This window comes from Cyrtonyx montezumae, unplaced genomic scaffold, assembly GCF_038088225.1.
Source record: "Cyrtonyx montezumae isolate F1298 unplaced genomic scaffold, pur_monq_1.0 scaffold_2, whole genome shotgun sequence".
NCBI classification, from domain to species: Eukaryota; Metazoa; Chordata; class Aves; order Galliformes; family Odontophoridae; genus Cyrtonyx; species Cyrtonyx montezumae.
The window spans coordinates 29944352-29962325 of record NW_027071936.1 but is presented as its reverse complement, the minus strand read 5'-3'; the positions used below and the strand labels follow the sequence as shown (position 1 = coordinate 29962325).

Sequence of the window (17974 nt, the reverse complement as noted above, 5' to 3'; positions counted from 1 at the left end):
GTGAAGTTGTGTGCTTTCTGAGGATAATTACCCTCCTTGGGATGCCTTTTCACAGCATCAAAGGTAGAACGCTTGGCTTTGAAGCAGGGGAAGGACTGGGCCTTTGTTCTGCACAAGTTCTCATTTGACTTCAGTGAAAAATTTGGGGGGTCAGTGACCTGTCCCTCATCTTCCAAGATCTTCCAGTAGTATTATTTACCTGTAATATTGACAGTCCCATAATGCTGTGCAGGAGATCCAGTTGGCAGAAGATAACGCAGTATTTCTTAATGTGGTTTGAGACACTGGTGTACACAATCTGATTGCTGTTCTGTTGCAGTGGTGAGGAATAGCTGCAGGCTTGGCTGCTCTCCTGCCTTGCCTTTGGCTGTGAGTTAGATGAAGAATACATGAGTGAGCACCTCAGAATGAAAGAGCAGGTGATAAAAGGACTTTGATGTAACTTAAATATCTGTTTATTGAAAGTGATCTTATCAAGTTCATTAATTTTAGGCATTTGGGTTTCTCAGTACATGACAAGGATGACCTGTTCTTATGGAGTAATCCTGCTAAAATGGTGAAATCCTCAAGCTATACCCGTGTCTTCAAGTTTCAGAAGACCTAGCATTTCTTTGGCGTTGGGGGCCTTTTTCTTTGGAATTTTGCTTTTTCTTTTTTTTTTGTTAGTTTTTTTGTGAGCTACCCTTGCATATTCAGTCTGCAAAATCCTGGTACTGACACTATGATTGTCCTGGTTTCTTGCTGAAACCTTTTCAGTATTCTTGAAGTTAACTGTTGGAATGTTAGAGGGTCATCAAAATAATATGGCTGTGTACAATATCCATTCAGCATCACTTGCTCCTTGTTCAGTCAGCAGGAAAGGACAGCAAAAATGTGGCCCTTGGCCTTCTGTTCAGAAATCTTGGGGTGTTCACTTTTGTTAGCTTTATTTTCTTCCATAAGGAGGAAGATGGATACTTCAGTGTGCTTTGCCCTGGTTTCAAACCTCCCAGCTGTTTATGATTGGGCACCTGTTGGAGCTCCATGCAAGATGCAATTTTAAGTGCTGTTAGGTGTTCTAGTTGATCTCAGTGCAAATGTATAGTAAGCCTGTAAATCATAGCCAGTGTTGTGATTAAAAATTATTACAATAATACAAGATTATTTAGTTTATTGCAAATTGTGCTAGACTACGCAGTTAAAATTGTAACCACAAGTATAATCCTGTGCAATAGTCACTTCATTACAGTCTCCTTCTGGTTTACTGTTTGTGTTGTTTTGATGCCAGATTGAATAACCGAATGTTCCTCTGTAGTTAACTTTAGTGGCAGCCTATTTTGTTGTCTTTTGTATCTCTGCTAATTCTGGAGTGTTTTGTTTTTTTTTTAACATGGCTATTTCAGTTCTAGTACTGGAAAAATAAACCTAAAATGATAAAAGAAGTTTTAGAAAAGAACTGCTGGGTTTCCTGCCGATTGCAATAGATGCTTTGTCAGATGATGTGAAAATAAATGACTTGCAGCCATCAATACGTGGTGTTAGGTGCTGAGGTAGGTGGCTGGGAGCAGGTCAGTGGCTACTGTCATTTTGCTGCCGAATTACAGCTTGACTGAGCAGGAGTGGAACAAATAGGTCACTCAGAAACAGATTTCAGATCAAGCCTTCTTGCACAGTTTCAGATATTAATCTCCCTTCTGGTGGGATGCTTTTTTTTTTTTTTTCTCCTAGCATGTTACACATTCTGTTTACATTGCAAAGAAGGTCTAAGTGGGATGAGGAGTAGCTTATGCCAGTTGGGCAGAGTGCAATGACTCTGGGTGTTGGAGTGATTCTAATAAATGCCCAGATTGAAATAATCAAAGCCTACCTAGGGATTTGGTTGTTGCCCTAAATATTAATGTTAATGATAATTGAATATCAGTGCCCATTACTCAGGCTGTACAGCTCAGCTCCAAGCTTCCCAAGCTCTGTATGGTCAATTTTAAAATGTTACTTATTCAGAGCCTGGTATACTTAAATGTAGAGGGGTGGTCTTGGCGCAGCCAGGCTGTGTCCCTTGGAGTCACTGTCAGTCTGGCAGAGCCTGTTTCTCAGAGCTGTGCTAGTGTACTGAACTGGCAAATGTCTTTAGCCTCCAGGGGATTTGGTTATGATGCTGCCTGTATAATGTTTGTAAAAAGCTTCCACTGTGAAGGGTTGGAGAGGAAGCAGGGAATCCTAAGCAGCCCTTGCTTGGTGTTTCTGAAGCAGTTTTGTTACCTGTGCAAGCCCTTCAGGCTCCTCTTATGTCTGCTTCTTTTGAGCTCTCCCACTTGCGGGCTGAGCACTTTCCCCACTAGTCTGGGACATCTTCCCTGCAGCTCTGCGTGGACAGGGCTCCTTGACATGCAGGATGATTCCCTGTGCATCTCTCTATGCGTCACAAACAAACACCAGAATCTCTGAGCTGAGCTTTTTAGGTGAGAGGCTTTTCCCTTATGAATTCTGTGTTGCTTCTGCACCTGTAGTAATACGCTTAGTGTCCCTTTTGAGCATGAACAGAGTGAACAACTGAGGCCCAAGTTGGGTGCTTGTGCCATAGGCCTCCTGGGTTTTCTTCTTTATAGGGAGACTAGGTTAGCAGAGTGTAAAAGGTTTCTTTCTTTCCCCCCTTTCCCCTCCCTTTCTTTTTCTTTTCATTTTTTTTAAGCAAGCAAACAAAATACATGGTCCAGTTCTCTTTTTATAATCTTTGTTTTGCCTGTTCAAAAATAAAGCAGTGAACAGAAAATAGTGAAATCTTTTTTTCACAGACAATGCTGCGACCAAAAAACTATTGCTTGTCAAATTTCCTTCCTGTGCTCTGCACACAGATTCAAATCGGAGAACTGAACTACTATTCTCTTATCATACAGTCTAAATACATAAGTAATCAAAATGAAAATAGGAAAGAAAGTTAGGTAACTTCCCACTGTTCAAATATGTTAATTGCAAACTATTGACATTCTAGTTATGCTGTATATTACTGATTTATAGTTTCCTTTCTTGTGAAGTAAAACAATCAATTAAAAACACTATCATAGTATTAGTTTTCATTTAGAAATAAGAAGAGATGTGCGAATGAGTGAGCTAATGGAGACTTCATTGGATTTAAGGCCACTGGGGTTATTATGGTTGTGTTTATCTGCTGAGGCATGCATGGTGTGGAAACTTGTACAAGGATCCTTGCAACAGGTTTGCAATTTTGCTATGACCTACATTGTATCTTTTGGAGATTGAGTTCTCTTTGGTTTAAGGCTTCTTGTTGGGAGTACACCCTATTCCTTTGTATCTTGTTCCAACAGCAAGCTGTTCTTGTTGTGAAACAAATTTTTCTATCCTGAATTAGTCAAATTTCAGTTCTCACTGCCTTTTCCTGCTAATTTTATAATGCCTACTTGTTATTTTTCTTCTCTTCCACCTGCCCTTTTCAGGCAATTAGAAGCCACAAGCAGATCTCGTTTGCTTGCTTGTTTTACAGATTTCTTCAGCTGTTATAATGGCAACAGGACCAACACAATGAGAAAGCGTAGCAAAGAAAGAAGAAAATGGAATGCTCATTCATCTCCATTGGCAGACAGCCCTTAAATGAGGTCTAAGAGGAGTGGAGCCAGGCTCCACCCCTTCTGTTTGCAGAGGTGAATTGCTTTCACCTGTGTCCCCAGGGCTGACTGGGTCTTTTCTCCAGGTGCTCAATCAGTGGTTCAGGTTGTGACTCGGCAGCTGCCATACGGCTATAAAGCAGGTTTTTGATCTCTAGAGTAGTTGTGGACTTCCTTTTCTGGGTCCTTGACAATCCATTGGCATCCTTTTTGAAGTGTTGCCATTTGAAGTGAGAGCAGCTTTCCAGCAGCGGCCTTAGTAAAGCACTGTGCTATATTCTTGTTCGCTCTGTAAGGCAAATGGATCAAGTGCTGAAGAAAATCACTCTTGAGCTGGAAGCCGAGTGGAAAGAAGGCAACGTTTCAGGAGCTGTTCAGCTGGATGCTGTGACAGAGGAGCTGGAGTATGGTGCCAGATGTATGGAGCCATGGGCAGGAGCTGTGCTGAAGCTTCTACCATCAGCAGTACTGGGCACTTGTTTTGGAAGAGGGGTGAAAGGGAGACTGTGATCACTGCGTGAGGGTCTTGCTTGCACCATTTCTGGTGGGGTGAAAGGTTCCTGTTACTGGGGAAGATGTAATCCTGCAGCCTCCTAAAGTCCAAGGAAAGGCAGGGTTCAGTCCTTGGCTCAGCACAGCCTTAGTGTTGGTAAAGGCTTCACGTCCATGAGGACAAACCCAGTGCAGTTTCTTGGGACTTTGTGTTTCTGAGTAAAACAAATTTGTGCAGCCTGTGCCTACATTTGGGTGTGAACGTGTGCATGGTACGTGATGTAGATGGACTGATGATAACTTTCAACTGTGTGTGATAAGGAGGCAGTAGGGGAGAAGACAAGGAGAAGCTATAAAGATGCAACTGTAGCTTTATCTTTTTCCTAAATTGTGTATTCTTCTAGAATAAAGTTTAATTAATAGCTTAGTGCTTGATGTTTCTTTGTGCACCACAACTTATTCACAAGAATTCTCATTATATAAAGCTTTAACTATTGTGCAGAATGGGGGCAACTTTTGAATGTTTGAGTGCTGTTTCTTTAGTGTTATAACTTTCTGTGGATGTGTGTTTCAGTAAGAATGGTATCAATTAACCATGTAACCTGGAGTAGTGCTGTTTCCTATGCTAATTATTTCTTCCCATGAGTATTAAACTCTGTTTATTTTTAGAGTGCATTCATTCATCTCTCTCCTTTCAAATTTCAACGCTTTGTGAAACGCATCTAGTTTTAGTCAGAAGAACGAGTTGGAAACTGAAGAGACAAAGATTGAAAGAGGATTGATTTCATGGTTTAACTGCGAAATAATAATGAAACTGGATTTGTAATTTCATGTTTGTGTGAAGTGGTCAATCTGTAGTGACAGCAAGCTATAGAATAGGAATAAATAATCATGTTTCTGTTCTGAGTAGTGTCTTTCCTCGAGGGGACTCCTGAAAATTATTTAAAACTGTTTGTTTCACCAGAAACTCAAGCCAGAGATGAGGATTACCTTTCCTGGCAGTAATGTGCTGTTGCTGTGGTTCCTTGTGTTACATCTGCAAGGTGCACAAATTTGAGAGCTGTTTGTACTCAGCAATGCACTGGCTGCCCAGGTGTCCCTTGCATGTACCTGAGGGAGTCCTTGCTTGCAGTTCTGAATGGCCCTTGGTGGGTCCAGAAGAAGAAGTGCTGAAATGCAACTTATCCAGATCCCACTCTGAAGGTTTTAAATGGCAATGATTCAGCTCTGTGGCAAGTTCTCCTTAGAGTTGTCTGTCCTTAGCACATGAAATGACTCAGTGCTCCCTTACCTTCTTGGAAGTTTTTAACTTCTTATAAAACAGCTTTCCCAGATTTTGCAGTATCACAGCTTTTTGCTGAAGCAACATTTATGTTTGAACTGCAGACTTCTCATCTCAGTATTTAGCAAGTTATTGTATTTGCTTTCCTGGACTTGGCTTGTTGATAACTCAATTGTTGTTGGGTTTTTTTTGTTTTGTTTTGTTTTGTTTTTTGTTTTCAGAGTATGTCAGAGACCCAGGAAGAGCAGATAAAGTGGTGGTGGTAGGCTTCAGGTCAGGAAAAATAAATGGTGAAATATAGAACCTCTTCGGAAATGTATCTCCCATGAGACTGTTTGGGCACAGGACATCCTTTGTTTAACAACCCCTTGCCCCCTAAAAACAAACACAGAAACCACCACGGCATCCATTTCTTCCCAGAAAGTGTGGTCGTGCATTGTCACAGGCTGCCCAGGCCGGTGATGGTGTCACTGTCCCTGCAGGTGTTCAGGAACTGTGGAGATGTGGCACTGAGGGACACGGTGAGTGGGCATGGTGGGGATGCATTGGTGGCTGGACCTGATGATTTTAGTAGACTTTTTCAACCTTAATGATGCTATGATTCTGTTTTCTTCGGTTCTACATTTAAGGACACACTGAGGGCCGGATTTCATCTCAGTCTTGGATGTTGACATCCTTATAATTCCAGTTCTATATTTAAAAAGTAACAAGTCTGTTGCAGTGGGAATTAAAACCCATGGAATAAAATGTAACTAAAGGTTGCATTATGTTATAAAATAAGCATGACAAGCAACCACATGTATAATTTACTGCCTATAGTGGATAAGAACTTAGCAGTTGTAATAAATGCATTCTGTACATTCATTTTTAGATCTTAGCATATACTGATTCATACCATAACTAAAAGTGAGTATACAATCAATGTGAGGCTTTTAATGCTTGTTTAACAGCATTGGACTGCTAAGGGTCTTTAATTAAATAATTATTTGTTCAATCAGAATAGATTGCTTCACTATAGGGATTGTAGGGAGGAACTTGCAAAATCCACCCTGAACTGATCATGTTTTAGCTACTTACTGTAATCTGTGGATAGATTTTGAGTGAAGAAGTGAGAGCAGTGCAGAAGCCTGAAAAAATTGTAGGCAATGCCTAATTTGGAGTTGATAAAAAAAAAAAAGTGTGTTAAGACCCAATTTGATGGCACAGTGAACAAAGTTGTAGCTGCCTGACAAATGGGAAAAGCGGATTTTCTACAGAATTCAGCTTCCAGCAGCTTTCTTTGTTTTTGGTGACAGTTGTAAGGTGCTCAGCACTTAGGAAATAGAGCTGAGCTGCCTTTCTAGGAAACAGCTCTTCAGAAAATCTGGCTTTCAGTTTTTCTACGAGTAACCTCATGTATTAAAGAGCTGGCAAATGGAGTTGTTAGGAGGAGTTACAATAAATTGCATGGTGTGTTTGCCTGCTGTGCAGGGCAATTCCCATAAGAGGATCTGCACCAACAGGCCAGCCTTTGCATTTCTACTATCTGGGTGTGTTGGAAACAAAATCTGCTTGGTGTCGGGGATGACTTCAGATGGCCCTGCCACCACGGCTTGCCATTAATGCTGCTCACAGTGACCAGACTGAGAGGGCTTCAGTGTTTATTTAGGGGAATATAATCATTTAAGCCTGAATAAACTTCAAAGCTCTAATGTGGCTGTTTGGCCAACGTAAATGAGATGTAAATTTGTGCTGAATAGCCACTGATGACAGAAAGATGATTAATGCAAAATTTGACATTGATTTATGGGTGCAGTTGTCTGGACCTGGACTATGGATGTAATATTATCTCCATGAAAAGCTTTGGTTAGATGAGAGACCAGGGAGCAGGGGTAAAATAGTGCATTTGCTGGAGGGCGTGATACAGTCTGAGGGTTGTTTGTAATGTAGTCAAATTTGATGTATGCCTGAGAGGTTGGGCTTTTCCTGCTTAGCGTATGGATAACTGTATCACTTTGAAACATTCTGAAAATGTTTTATTTTCATTAAATGTACTTTAGTTTTTCTTCTTTTACTCAAAAAAATTAAAAAAAAAAAATCTCACTTCTAGGAAATTACAGGTAGCTGATGACAGTGATAAAGATGAATGATTTAGTGGAATTTTTGCAGAAAACATTTGTTCCTTCTCTTCTCCCACCACGTTGTATGCATTAAAAGTAGGCCAAATGTATTGCTATCCCAATTCTAGGCAATGAGAAGCCCCAAATAAGTTTTTGTTTTTCTAAATGTTAGAACAGACTGTAAGAGGGAAGGCTTCTCATCTAATGCTTTTGACAGTTGTTCCACAAACCTCTTGGTATCGTCAGATGAGAAGAACTATCCTGAACACATCGAAAATCCTAGCATTTGGTGATAAATCTAAAATGTATGTCATACTGTGCTGAGCCCTTCTGAAAATCTGCCTCCGTCAGTCTTCCGGTGTTAAACTGTGCTGCCACTGCTCTTTGCTGCAGCACTTGTTAAATTGTTCTGCAATGACTGTTACATTAAGCAGTGAAAAATGATTTTAATGGTGTTGTGTTTCTCCACTGCCACTTTCATGCTCGTCTTCATTGTCTTAGCCTCAGTTCCTGGACAGCAGTGTGAAATGTACATCTGATTCAGATGCATGAAGAATTTCAAACCTTAAAAAAATCTAAAAGGAAAAAGAAGGGGGGCTTCTGGGGCTGGGGGATTGGTGAGGAGCACAGTGCTTTGTTCTGGGAACAGGTCAGAGCAGCTGCTGATTAGGCATGCTGGAGTGGGGCTGATGCTCCTTTTATTTCAGCTGCTGTAACCTCCAGCTGGGTTCTCCTTCCATTTGGATTTCAGTCCTGACATCTTTCATTGATCATGCAAATGATCAAAGTCTGAGCAAAACTTCTGTCCCATTTTCATTTTCCCCTTACACATTGCAGTGCAGCACTAAAGACTAGGTGACTTTGTCCTAGTGTTACATGACATTAAACAAGGTCAGTTGTGCAGGTCTGATATTAAGGACAGGTTTAAACAGATATGTATTTTATCACAAGCATGTTCTGTAGAACATTTTTTAACATTTTAATTGCCCTTCTTTCTTACAGACTTGCAGGGTGGGATTTGCTTTAGCAAGTTATCATGTATGTTTTGAGATATTATCTCTACAGATATCTGCATTGCTATTCATCTTCTCAGTAGTGTGAGGCAACTGAAAAGTTACCAAAACCTTTGCGCTATATTACAGTAAGGAATCTCCTGCAGTACCCATGGTGGAAATGCAGGAAAGAGGTTTGGCAGCAAACTGTGTGTGTTACAGATGCAAGGGAATGTGGAAGAATCATTCAGGTAGCAATATCAAAGGTTTAAATCACAGGGGATGGTAAGGCCCTAGCATGGGCTGCCCAGAGAGGCTGTGGATGCCCCATCCCGTGGAAGGCCAGGTTGGATGGGGTCTTGGGCAGTCTGATCCAAGATGGAACTGGATGATCTTTGAGGTCCTTTCCAACCCAAGCCATTCTAAGATCAGGGAGGGTAGATTTCGATTAGATACATGGAAAAAATTGTATACAGTGAGGGTGGTGAGGCACTAGAACAGTTACCTAGTGATGTGATTGGTGCCCCATCCCTGGAGACTTTCAAGGTGAGGCTGGATAAGGCCCTAGGCAGCCTGATCTAGCTATGATGTCCCTGTTCACTGCAGGGGAATTGGACTAGATGGCTCTCAGAGGTTCCTTCCAACTCTAAGGAATCTATGGTTCTATTCTATGATTGTATGTGAAGTTCTCCACAAAACTTCAGGTCACTTCAGCTATGTCTTCATGTAAAGCTCTTTCTGTGAAGAGCAGTCTTGCTTAGTTTCACAGATTCAGTGTAAATCTTTCCTATTTCTTACATTTCCTTAACTCTCTGACAACCTGTGTGAGAACTTGTTTGTATTACTTTGGGAAGAAGTGGGACTTTTTTGTTATTGGAAGAATCTGGGAAAACAGGCTTGTATCTCTTCTAGCATCATGATTGCTTTTAGGACCTTAAAATCTTGACCCTGTTGACTTGCAAGGATTAAAAACACCATAAGACAAAATTAACCACCCAGTTACTTAAGTTCTAGAATGTGAGTTGTCTGTTTGCTTGTTCATTTTTAAGCTGCTGGCTGCTGGTGAGTTGTATTCTGAGTTATTGGAGTGTGAGACTAGCACCAATGGAGTTGGGATGGGGTATAGCGATACTTAACTTTCACCAAACTCATTTCCAGTCTAGTTCTGTTTTATAATGGAAATGTGACATTAGCAATTCCATTGTCTTTAATAATTCTTCTCTTGCTTTTGGTTGTGGTCCAAGCAGTACCTAAAACATACTGACACTGAGTCTTCATAAATCTGGATGCAATGGTAAGTAGCCTGTAACATGGATTAGGACCCTTTATTTTTTTTCTTTTTTTTTTTTCTGCTGTTAACATCTTTGACCACTTGTTAGAAGTAATCTGTCAAAAGCTTATGTCTGGCTGTTCCTTTAAAGCGACAGCAATGAGAATTTGCCTTTGAGTTTTGTGAGGTGATAGAAAAATGAATTACAGAAGACTGGTCTCTGCTAGACAACTATCACCTGTGGAATAAGGAATATGCAAGTGTTCAGTTGTTAATAAAAAGATGGAGAAAAACGTTTGCAAGTCAAATGGGGCATGTCTCAAAGACATTTTAGATTTCCAGTTCATAACTTCCCACTTTACATTTGGCTTCTTCCTTCCAACTTCTGTTTTAGTTTTTGAGAAATGATCCCTAGCTTCTGGCTAGAAAATTGGCTGTAGTAAGTGGAGAAACTTGCATTTACTTTGGGCAGTTTAGAACTGGGTCCCAAGAGAATCAGATGTTAGTGACGCTGTTCAGCTTAGGGGACAAATAAGAATGGTGCTGAGAGAAAGAGAAAACTACAATCTAGTAGGTAAGGATGAAAAATGTAGCCTAAAAGTTTTGGTATTATTTATGCATTTTCACTAGAAAATGTTCAGTTCCTTCTTTGGTAACTTCGGTTTTTAAATCAGTTTGATTAGAACGGGCTTTTGCTTGAGTACAGAGATTAATCAGATTCTTTCTATCCTCTGTATCTGTTTTCTATCAAGATTTTTGCTTGATGAGTAGCTGTTGTCAGTCGGAATGTATATTTGTGTATATGCTGTAGTTTAAAGTTGCCATCCCAATGGAGTTTGAGGGAATATATAGTACTAATGGAAATGTCAGTGTCCCTGGTGGTTAGGATTGCTCTTGATATTTAAAAGTTTTAATGAACATTAGGCCAAATACCATTTTCATTGATCTCACTAAAGACACCTTTTGATACTGGCTCCTGCCCTGAAATGTGCTCCAAAAAGCAGAGGCTGTGTAGCAGTCTCTTCATCTTCCATTGTAGGACGGAATGTTGATGCTGTAAAACAGAAGTCTGTCTGTACAGGCAATATCTCTTTTGGTTTTGTAGCTGAGATTTCAAAAGTATAATTGAGGTTGAAAGAAATAGTTTGTGTTAATCTCTACAATGGTTTTAATACTCTTCTTGTCTGCCACCTACTTTTCCTCATATAAACTCAGGCTGAGAAGACGCAAAAAAACTGGGGAGATTGTTGAAGTCGTTTGTTTTCCTCTTTACCGATTTTTTTTAACTATTTTTTTAATTATCTCCCTCCATCCCCTTCCTTTCCCAATTTGCTCTGTGTTCATATATGGTTTTGGGCTTCTGATCTCTGTTGTTTGGAATTTGTAATTGCCTGAAAAGTAACCTGGCTATGGTTGGTGTCCTCCCACTGTCTGTGTGCTGGGGGAAGGTGCAGCAGGGTGAGAAAACACCCTAACTGAGGGCAGTGCCCCAGAGCAGAGCTTGGACTTTAAGCCGAAGTCCTCACATTGGAATAAATGCTTCAAAATTTTCATTTGACTACTGGTGAGCCAGCAGTAATGGAGGGAGTTGACAAAGCCATTTGGCCATGTATTTGGAGGTGGTGTTGAGTGGCACACTTGCTAAGTTTTCAGTTGCTTACTGCAACTTCAGCTCTTTCAGTGAAAACTGAAACACCCTCAGCAAAAACCAGCCTGTCCTTAAATCCTACAACTCCAAAAAGCTGAAAATCTGCACGCTGTGGTGGGTCATAGGGCATGAGATTAAACTGGCAAAATTGGTTGGAGTCTTTAAAGTGGATAAAATCTGGGGCCAGTGTGTCTTAAGTGGTCTTTTGTAGCAGGCAAGATGGTGACACATTCACGGTCACTTTATCACTAGCACAACACTGTGTTTCCAACCCTGCAGAAAATGGTGTGCAGAGCACTACCTGGCTTTCACTAGAGGTTTAGCCTTACACAACCTTGCTGAAGTTAATGAAGTCATGCAAAGGAGATTCTGCTCAGGTGCATTTATTTGCTTTAATGCCAGAAAATGATAGCAGATGGAAAGCTGGCAGACAACTTTAATAAATAAATAAATAATGCTCCAAATTGTGGGGCTCTGGGATGGGTGAGAGCAGCAATGAGCGGCAAGGAGCCAACTGGGAGAAGAAAAAACATGCATGTGGGAGCTGGGCTGGGGATTATTGATTGTCATCCAGGTCTGATCATCAGCTGCATAAAAGGCTATCAAAGAGCCTGCACAGATATTGCTGAGATGGAAGGTAGGGGGAATTGCACAGAGCTGAGTGCTGTGCTGGCCTGCCCTTCTGGAAGGGCAGCAGGTTTCCCTGGGTAATGCCCTCCTCTTCTCTGTCTTTGAGATCCATGGAGGTTGAGTTCTTTGCCCAATGTAGGAAGGAGAAGTCAAAGAAAAGGTTAGGAACAGCAAAGCTGCGTAAGGGTGTGGAGCTGGTGTGCAAGTGCAGGTGAAAGAGACTATAGCCACTATAGAGACATAATGTTTTGAGACAGGAGGCAGAGAGTTAGTTATACTGGGGTGTGTGAAGGGGAGAAAGAAAATATAGGGAAGGATGATATTAAGTAGGAAACATAATCATTCTTCTTGAAAGGAAACAGGATGAGACTGTTTAAAAACCTCTTTGAATTTTACATCTTTGATTCAGCAGCTTGCGGAGTTATCCTGTATAGGTTGCATGGTTCCATGGGGAAGAATGGGAGAGGACTAATGGGGAGGGTGTGAGGCTTCTTGTACCAGAAAGCTGTGAAGTAGGTGGTGGGGGCAGAAACAGCTTGCATGTACTCACACAGAATAAAGTGCTGCTGGAGTTTCTGGGCAGTCCTGGGAACCCTTTTGTTTAGTGGTCTTAAGCTTCCCTTCCCTCTTATGACTCCTAGGGTTTAGTTAAAAGCCTGATTTATTTTTGCAGCACTAAAATGTGTGGAACTGGGCTTGAAATGTGCATGCCAACTTTGATGGCTGCTTCAGATGGAGACAAGTAATAAAAATTTCCTTTTAAAAACAAACAAACAAAAAAAAATCACCAAAGACTAAACAAAAGCTTTGAAATCTTTATCTCCTGTGTCAGTATTTGTTTTTGGGGCAGCAGCTTTTGCTGTGCTGCAGTAGCACATTGCAGTCCTGGAATCCCAGAGATTAGAAACTCTCCTGACCAGTGGACAGATGGTGAATGTTTTAGAATTATCCATTTAACCCAAGACCGCTCCACTGAATGCTTTTTAGCTCTTATGTATGTATTAGTCAGATGTGTGGTATCTTTGGCCTTTCCATAGGCAGACAGCATGCATGAATTACATGCTTCCTATTGATGAAGCCGAGTGTGGTCTTGAGCTCCTATTAACTCACCAGCAGTGGCATACTGGAAATTTCTGATTCAGAAATAGGTCTTCTATAAATGATTTAACATCAGGCCATTGAAAATGTGTTTGTGTTTTCCTTCTTACAGCTATTAAAGAGTTAGGGAAAACATTTAGCCCCAAATTAATGTTGCATTTTTGTTTTAATCCTGCAGATGGAGTTGATTTATATTTCAAAAATATGTGCTGCAGAGAGGAATTAAAATTTTACACATTTTGTTCAGTTGTACTTAATATTTTTTCATGCTAATATTTTCAGCTAGATGCTGTCATTTTAATGTGTTGAGTTTTCTTTTTCATTAACCATTACGATGCAACATTTCATCCTGCATGGTTTCTAGCTAGTTTGTATTCCTTTGTTGTTTGGAGGAGTTGTCTGAGGTCTGCAATAATTGGGAAGCTGCAACGAGGCAGAAGGTGCCAGAGCTTCCTTCCCCTGTCTCCTCCTCAAGGAGGGATGGAAAAGCAGAGCTGTGGCAGGCTGCTTGCAGCCTCCTGGGTGAGGCAGACCCAGCTGTGCTAATTGGAAGAGAAAGAAATGGTGCACTCTTACATGCAGATAGGAAGGAGTGAGATGGGATTAGATGGCAGAGCAGAGATTTTATACAGTAGTGATGGTGCTGATACAATCTACTTGGTTCTCCCTTGAGGATTATGCAGACATAAGCAGCCTTAACTCATTAGCATTTCCCTTTCTTCTTGCTCTTTGGTTGCTATAGGTCTGATGGCACAGCGGTGGTGGCAGGATTGCTTGGATTTGGGCTTCCCTGCTGGAAGTGCAGCATGGCCTGAAGCCTGAGATGTTAGGTAATGTGGCACTTGTTGCAGCCGAGATGAGACTTCAGGAGGTTCCTCCTCCTCATTGTTAATTGCTCTCAGGGGATGAAAGCAACCATTAGAACTACTGGATTTCATTGTTAAACAAATAAGCTTTCTTCTACTTCTGCTAACACAACTCTTGGAGCTGAGCTTAACTCTTGGAAATGTGCTTACTTTTGTGAGTGAAGAGCATAATGGTTACCTTTCAAAACTGAATTGAATTATAGAAGTGTTTTTCTGAGGATATTTGGTATGCCTTCAAGCTAAATCATTAATGACATGATTGCAACATTATAGTCTCGGCAAGCATCAGTTCTCTGGAAGAAATGTCCATTAGAAACCCTCTAAATGCTGTAAAGAGTTGTACTGTATCCTACTGTGGCCTTCTGTGCACACCTTTGCTTACTAAAACATTTTGGCCTCAGCAGTTTCCACCTCAAACTTTTTTCTCTGGGCACTTCCAGTACCTGCTGGTTGATGTACTTGGTAGAAGATCATTCAAACCTTTAGCTGGAAAGAGCAAAGGTTACTGAGGTCATTGCAGCAGGGACCTACGTCTCAGGTGGGAGAAGTGTGAAGTGGAAGAAGTGGGAAAGTGAAACACTCCTCCTTCTCAAAGGGAATCTCCAGCTAGTTAAAAATAAGTCCTTACATTTCTATGGTTTCATGTCAAAAGAAACTGCTTCTTCCCAAAGTTAGGCATGAATCCTGCCCAGGTCTGCCTTGCTTTAGCCATAGGCATCTCCCCAGCTACATTTGTGATATTGCCAGAGGGGGACTGATCACAGCCTGTTTAAGCACAAAGTGGAGGATTTTGAAATGGAGATGAGAAAAACTTCTGGTGAGGTTCCTTGCTTTGAAGATGGGTGGTACCTGTGAGCTCTGCTCATCTCAGCAGGTGCATCTTTGGGCAAAACTGTTGAAGTCCACACTGCTATCTCTCAGGTCAGGGAAGAAGGGTACATGCAGGAGACAAAATGGTATTTTTTGCTGATGGTACTTATTTGGGACTGTAGCATTGCAGGACACTTTCATGACACTTGATGCTGTCATAGTCATGTAAAATTTAAGAAAAGCATTTCCTTGAAAGGATGTCATTGTTAATGTTGACTCTGAGGATGTTCCGTGTCAGCACTGCAGTAATGATAACTGAGTTGAGAAGGCTCTTGACTTCATCTCAGGCAGTGTTTCCAATAAAATCTTGGCCTTTGGCCTTGGAAAATGTTCAGCTTGGAATATAGCTATTACCTTGTATCGAAGTACCTTTAAATTAAGTTGTGTCCACAGCTGTGATTAGAAGCAGGCAGCAGCGCTGAGTAGAGGCTCTGGGAACTAAGCCCTTACAGATGAGCAGTTGAGAAGTAGGCGAGAGGAGCAGAACTGGCATCTCTGGTTCTCCTGACTTCCTTACTGCATGTGGGTTAATCTAATCTCTTAATGTGATACTGCACTTGTCAAAAGCAGAAAGGAAATGCTGATGTTGCATGTTTCTGTTGTAGGCATTGTTGCAGTGCTGGACCAGGAAAAAGCGTTCCTTCCAAGTGACTCAGTTTAGCATGAGACTGAAATAAAAGAACAAAGTAGTTGTTACAGTTGCCATAAACAGCTGGGAGGAATTACCTTAAAAACCTACCTAGAACTACCTAGCTGTTCAAAACAGCTCAAGTTTTTACATTCCTGACACCTTTTCTGTTGAAAGTGTTCTGCTCTTCTCATGACTCGCGCTCTTGGGAAGCAGAGTCATGTTTACTTACACCACCACTGATTTCCTGTTAAACTGTTCAGTGGGAGAGATCGGCTGGGGAAATGTGCTTGTCTTCACTGTGCAGGGCAGTGATTTGAGGACGTGATAGAAAGGATCCTGGGGGAGCAGGGACATACAGACTGTTAAATGGCTTTTCACCTGCATATATGCATCGGAAAAGGCCAACCCATGACCCCATCTGCTTTTGTTTTGTCATTTAGAGTGCTTGTGGGGAGAGACTTGGTGGTACATTTTCTCACTTCTGGTTCAGGCATTTCAGAAGGTTTTAATTAGTGTCTTTTTATATTTCTTAAGTTTCTTTTATCTAAAACATTTATTATCAAGTATGTGTCAAGCCTCCAGTATGGAAAACACTGCCAAATAAAACTTTTTTTTTCTTCATTAAACATCCTGCTATAAACCTCTGAATCCCAAGGTGACTTCCCATGGGAAAGTTAAGATGTGGGGAAATTGTAACTTTTTAAAAAGTAATTATTCTCTTTACACAGTGGGAAGAAATTGGTGAAGTGGATGAGAACTATGCTCCAATACACACATACCAAGTATGCAAGGTAATGGAACAGAATCAGAACAACTGGCTTCTGACCAGCTGGATCTCTAATGAAGGGGCATCCCGCATCTTCATTGAACTCAAATTCACCCTGAGGGACTGTAACAGCCTTCCAGGAGGACTTGGGACTTGCAAAGAGACTTTTAATATGTACTACTTTGAGTCGGATGATGAAGATGGGAGGAACATCAGAGAGAATCAGTACATCAAGATAGATACCATTGCTGCTGATGAGAGCTTCACAGAGTTAGACCTCGGTGACAGAGTTATGAAGTTAAACACAGAAGTGAGAGATGTTGGGCCTCTAACAAAGAAAGGATTTTACCTTGCTTTCCAGGATGTGGGTGCCTGCATCGCCCTGGTCTCTGTGCGTGTGTACTATAAGAAATGTCCATCAGTGATCCGCAACCTGGCACGCTTTCCAGACACCATCACAGGAGCAGATTCCTCACAGCTGCTAGAAGTGTCAGGCGTTTGTGTCAACCACTCAGTGACTGATGAGGCACCAAAGATGCACTGCAGCGCAGAAGGAGAATGGCTGGTGCCCATTGGGAAGTGCTTGTGCAAGGCAGGGTATGAGGAGAAGAACAACACCTGCCAAGGTAAGGGGTTGCAGTGCTGAAGTGGCTAGTGTGATGTGCAGTCTTGACTTTTTTTCTCTTCTACCTCCTTTTAGCATGTCTGGTTGAGTTGACTGTGGTAGATTGGGTTCCCTCTTCCACTGAGGTCCTATGAATAGCTGTGGCGGGTGAAGAAGCCTTGGATGGATGTAGTGGGACTTCACACCTACATACTCTCTCCAGTGCTTTGGAATATATTTCCAGTTATGAGATGTGTTTTGTTTTGTATTTAAAAGACTTTTTTTCTATTGCTCTTTGGGTGGGGGCTGAGATGGTGGAGCGGGGAAGGCTTGGTATTTTCTTGTAAAATAGTTTAATACAGAGCAACTTAGAGTTAAATGTGAAACCCCACTGGTAAGAATGCTTCCAAATATGCTCATGTTTGCGCAGAAGTAGCTGGCTGAGGTTTCTGGGTTGCTGTTCAATATAAGTATCCTGAATCAGGGGTCTCTAGGAAGTGATCAAAGGTATTTGAAGCTTAAAACTTGAATATTTTTGAAAAGTGCAACATACGATGAGGTGGTACAGGAAGTATGGCTTTTTGTATTCTATATTTGTTTGTAAAATTTGTCCTTCTCTTGTAAATGTGTTACCATTTCAAAGAAAATTTGTTTTGGTGAGGAAGAGAAGTTTGTCACACACTTGCTTTTGCAGAACTTATTTGATCATCACCTGTTGCATCTCCCATCTTCTTCTGCTTATGGCCACTTAGAGGGAACCTGTGGAGAATGCAGAAGGAATCTCTTCCAGCTGAAGACAATGTTGTACTTTCTCTTCACCTTGGTCCAGAAAGCCGTCACTGGCACTTACAGTGTTGGTGCATAGGATGGATCTGAAGTGACCTGTGGTCATGATCCTGTAGTCCTCAGCCCTTGAAGTCTATTGTACTTCAAGTCTTTTCAAGAGTTAACTCACTGATAAACTTTTTTTTGACTAGGAGAGTCTCCTTCTTCTGCAGTCAGTATTTCAAAGTGAGGTGTTTTGCTTTCCTGTGCTAATAGAGGTGCTTTCTCATGTGCGAGTGAAGACATCTGACTTGCTGTTTGACAGTGCACAGGGGGACCAAAGATGAACACTGTCCCAAGCT

General features: G+C 41.3%; 1 protein-coding gene across 5 annotated transcripts in view; it reads left to right on the top strand.

Moving 5' to 3' along the window:
• EPHA5 (EPH receptor A5) overlaps positions 1 to 17974 on the top strand; it is a 195964-nt gene that overhangs the window by 24056 nt on the left and 153934 nt on the right. For all 5 annotated transcript variants that reach the window (XM_065736765.1, XM_065736764.1, XM_065736763.1 and 2 more), the window contains exon 3: positions 16206 to 16869. In XM_065736765.1, coding sequence (XP_065592837.1) covers positions 16206 to 16869 — 664 coding nt within the window. The remainder of the gene's footprint in view (positions 1 to 16205; positions 16870 to 17974) is intronic.